General features: G+C 30.9%; 1 protein-coding gene across 1 annotated transcript; it reads left to right on the forward strand.

The window, feature by feature from the left end:
- Positions 1–946: 946 nt before the first annotated feature.
- Positions 947–2,397, forward strand: LOC125066021. Its single transcript, XM_047673901.1, has 3 exons — positions 947–1,001; positions 1,594–1,737; positions 1,894–2,397. The coding sequence occupies exons 1-3, from the start codon at positions 948–950 to the stop codon at positions 2,395–2,397; spliced, it is 702 nt and encodes a 233-aa protein (XP_047529857.1). The 5' UTR covers position 947.
- The last annotated feature ends 725 nt before the right edge of the window (positions 2,398–3,122 follow it).

Raw genomic sequence — 3,122 nt, forward strand, 5'->3', positions numbered from 1 at the left:
AATAAAGTTGGTAACCTGGGTGAAAATATATTGATATGAACTAAAATAAATTGTACCACATTCAACATTATCCAGATAAATTATAATTTCGTAAACTTTATCATTATAAACGCAGTACACCTAAACAAGTCCTAACTTAATCCGCAAGTTGGTGCGAACGGCACAGCTGTTCTCTTATTTATTTTTACTCAACATAAAACTTACAACGAAACGCTTTCGGCGGTACATAGACGCGAACTTTGCGTGGGACTTAGAAGTTTTACACGTGTTTAAAAGAAACGAAAATGTACGATGCATTTTAAAATAAGCTCTCGCGTAATCATTAGATACGTAATGTTTTAGGAATTTCGAAGAAAATGCATAAATAAGTAAAAATGTTATCGTAATCGGAGTCAAAAAATTATTATTATTCAAATTTATTACAGATATTTCATTTCATTTCGATGAGGTAGGTAGTCTCGCAAATAGGCCACTTGATGGTAAGTATCACTACAACTAATAATCATTGAATTTATTAGATATTTAAACGATAATTAATGAACCAAGTATCTGGTGGGGGGCGTAAGATATGATATGTGATATGATATGTCCCCTAATGCCCGTAGTTGCGATGACTCATTCACACTTAAAACCGGAACTTAATAATACTTACTACTGTTAGGCGATAGAATATGTAATGCTTAGAGCTCACCAGGGTAGGTACCACTACCTACCCTGGTGAGCTCATACAAATATTCGATTCGAAGATACAAAAATATTTAGAAGAATTTCAGTATATCAAGCGTAAAAAATATTCAATTTAAAATTATTCGTAAAGAATGTTTACGTCCCGTACAATGTTGAAATGTTTATTCATTGTTCCAACGGTTATTTAGACAACAAACAGTTTTGTTGGTCTCCTCGGAAAAAGTGAAAACAGAGCAGTCAGTAATTGAAAACACTCCAGAATGGACGCAAGAACTTTGTCCATTTTCTTTTTACTTCTAACGCCAGTTGTTATTGTAAGTAGGACAAAGGGAACTCACTGGAATATACTATTTTCTTGTGAAAATTTACCAACTTAGACTTAATTTTAATTATCCTTTCAGTTAACATTTTTGTTACTTAGTTTTATATCGTGTACCTTCAATTTATCTCAAGTGATTACGTTGAAAACGTAACGTAACATAAAAAACTGTACCATTAAAATCTTAAGGAAATAATTGTACATGAGAGTACCTATTACATTTAAAGTGATTGTGAAAGAATCTACTACTTTGTTTTAATATTGTGTACTGGTTATTTATCTCAAGCAATTAAGATAAAGACAGGAGTGACTAATATCTGATTGACCATGGTAGTAGAATTAATTACATAATTATCTTTAAAGCTATTCAAGTGAAATCTTTAAGGAAATATCATACTTGCCTATTAAGTGCTATGAAAGGGCTTATAAATCTCATTAACTGAGAGCATTTTGAAGATTAATATTATTGATATGATCCCCAAGATAAACTGTGACAATTATATATTAATGGTTCATATTACCTCTTAAAATATAGTTTAAATTTTTAAAGATTCTATTAATTGTAAGTTAAATCTAATTTTCTTTAGGAACCTTGGCAAACACTGGATGCAAGGCCGAGTCAAGAAATGCGAAGACATTTTCACTACCATTCAAAACGACATATGTTACCTCGGGATAGTGGAAGGAAAAAGCACATAACAACACAAAGATCAAAAGAGTACAGAAAAAAGGTTTCGATTTTGAATGATTACTACTTAACGTAGAATTATAGAAAAAAAAACAACTTAAAAAACTAAATTGGTAGTCAGTTCAAATAAGATATTAAAGTAGTTTTTAAGTATAATAAGTTTATCAAAACTAAATGATATTTATAATTTAATTTTCAGCCTTCAGGGCATCTCAAACCACTTCAAGAAGATGATATGGAAAACGATGAAATAGTCTCTGTAGCCATTGGACCACCAGCTATACGACCAATATATGATAAAATGGTTAAATATCCGAACAAAACTTTTAATCGTACTACAAATTCTTATGAAACTGCAGCGTCGAACCTCGTTAAAGATGTTTTTGTTCAAATAGGAAGAGAGTTCTTGACGCGTCAAGTTAATGAAGATTTTGTATTCGGACAATACGTTGGAAATTCTATGAGAAATTTGACTAATGATTTGAGGCTAAAAATGCAGCATGAGATTTTGGATATAATAGTTAAATATCAAAAAATAAATCGTGAAACAGATGTTAATATAGTTCAAACAACAACAACAGCTTCGCCTGAAGAAAAGTTTGCGATGACCGTATTAAAAGATACACAAACTGAGAAGAAAACTGTAAACGATACTGAAGATGGCTGGCCTGATTTTACCAATTTAGCTAAGATTGTAGGTTAGTTATAACTATTTGCAATCATAAAAGTAAAGAAAATACTGTTATGTTTAAAATAGTGTAGATCATTTTTTTAGCTTTAAAAACATACTATATAAATTTACTATTATTTCATCAAATATGGAAATTTTTTTTTACTGAAAAAAGATAATTTGATTCTTCAAATAAATCACGACTTGCGTAATATAAGCGTGGATTGTATTTCCTTTTCTTCGGAATTGTTAATTTGACTTAAATATTTATATACGTGCAGTCCTTTCGAGAATTCCATTATATGAATCTTATCAAATTAACTCAATGTATTGATTTCAATATTATTACATTAAGCACATAATATATTAAATCCTAGACAAAATTTTGGGATAAGATCGTTTTTCAATATGCAACAACGGGGACCAATCGCACTATCAAACAATATATAGCAACCAGATATAGGAAGTATTTTTGGAAATTACAATTTTAAAGGAGGTGTAACTTTGTATGGATTTTACCCGTACGAAGTTAGGACGGATAGCTAGTATAGAAACGTGCCTCGCACATACAAAGTATTACAGAGCGGTGACAGAGAGCTCCATGCATTGTTGTTACAGCATACAGCTTGATGTATGACTAACACAAAAAAAAAACTATCACAAAATTTAAATTATTCTGCTACAACTCGCTCTTGCTGGCACTGTAAGTTCAATCTAAATGCATGTTTCCACGGATTGTTAACACCTAAACACGGACC

Source organism: Vanessa atalanta, chromosome 8 (genome assembly GCF_905147765.1).
Source record: "Vanessa atalanta chromosome 8, ilVanAtal1.2, whole genome shotgun sequence".
Taxonomy (NCBI): domain Eukaryota; kingdom Metazoa; phylum Arthropoda; class Insecta; order Lepidoptera; family Nymphalidae; genus Vanessa; species Vanessa atalanta.

Coding starts and splice junctions, on each gene's coding strand:
- LOC125066021 (XM_047673901.1), top strand. CDS start 948: ATGGACGCAAGAACTTTGTCCATTTTCTTTTTACTTCTAACGCCAGTT. Junction 1,002..1,593: donor TTCTAACGCCAGTTGTTATT/GTAAGTAGGACA, acceptor AATTTTCTTTAG/GAACCTTGGCAAACACTGGA. Junction 1,738..1,893: donor CAAAAGAGTACAGAAAAAAG/GTTTCGATTTTG, acceptor TTTAATTTTCAG/CCTTCAGGGCATCTCAAACC.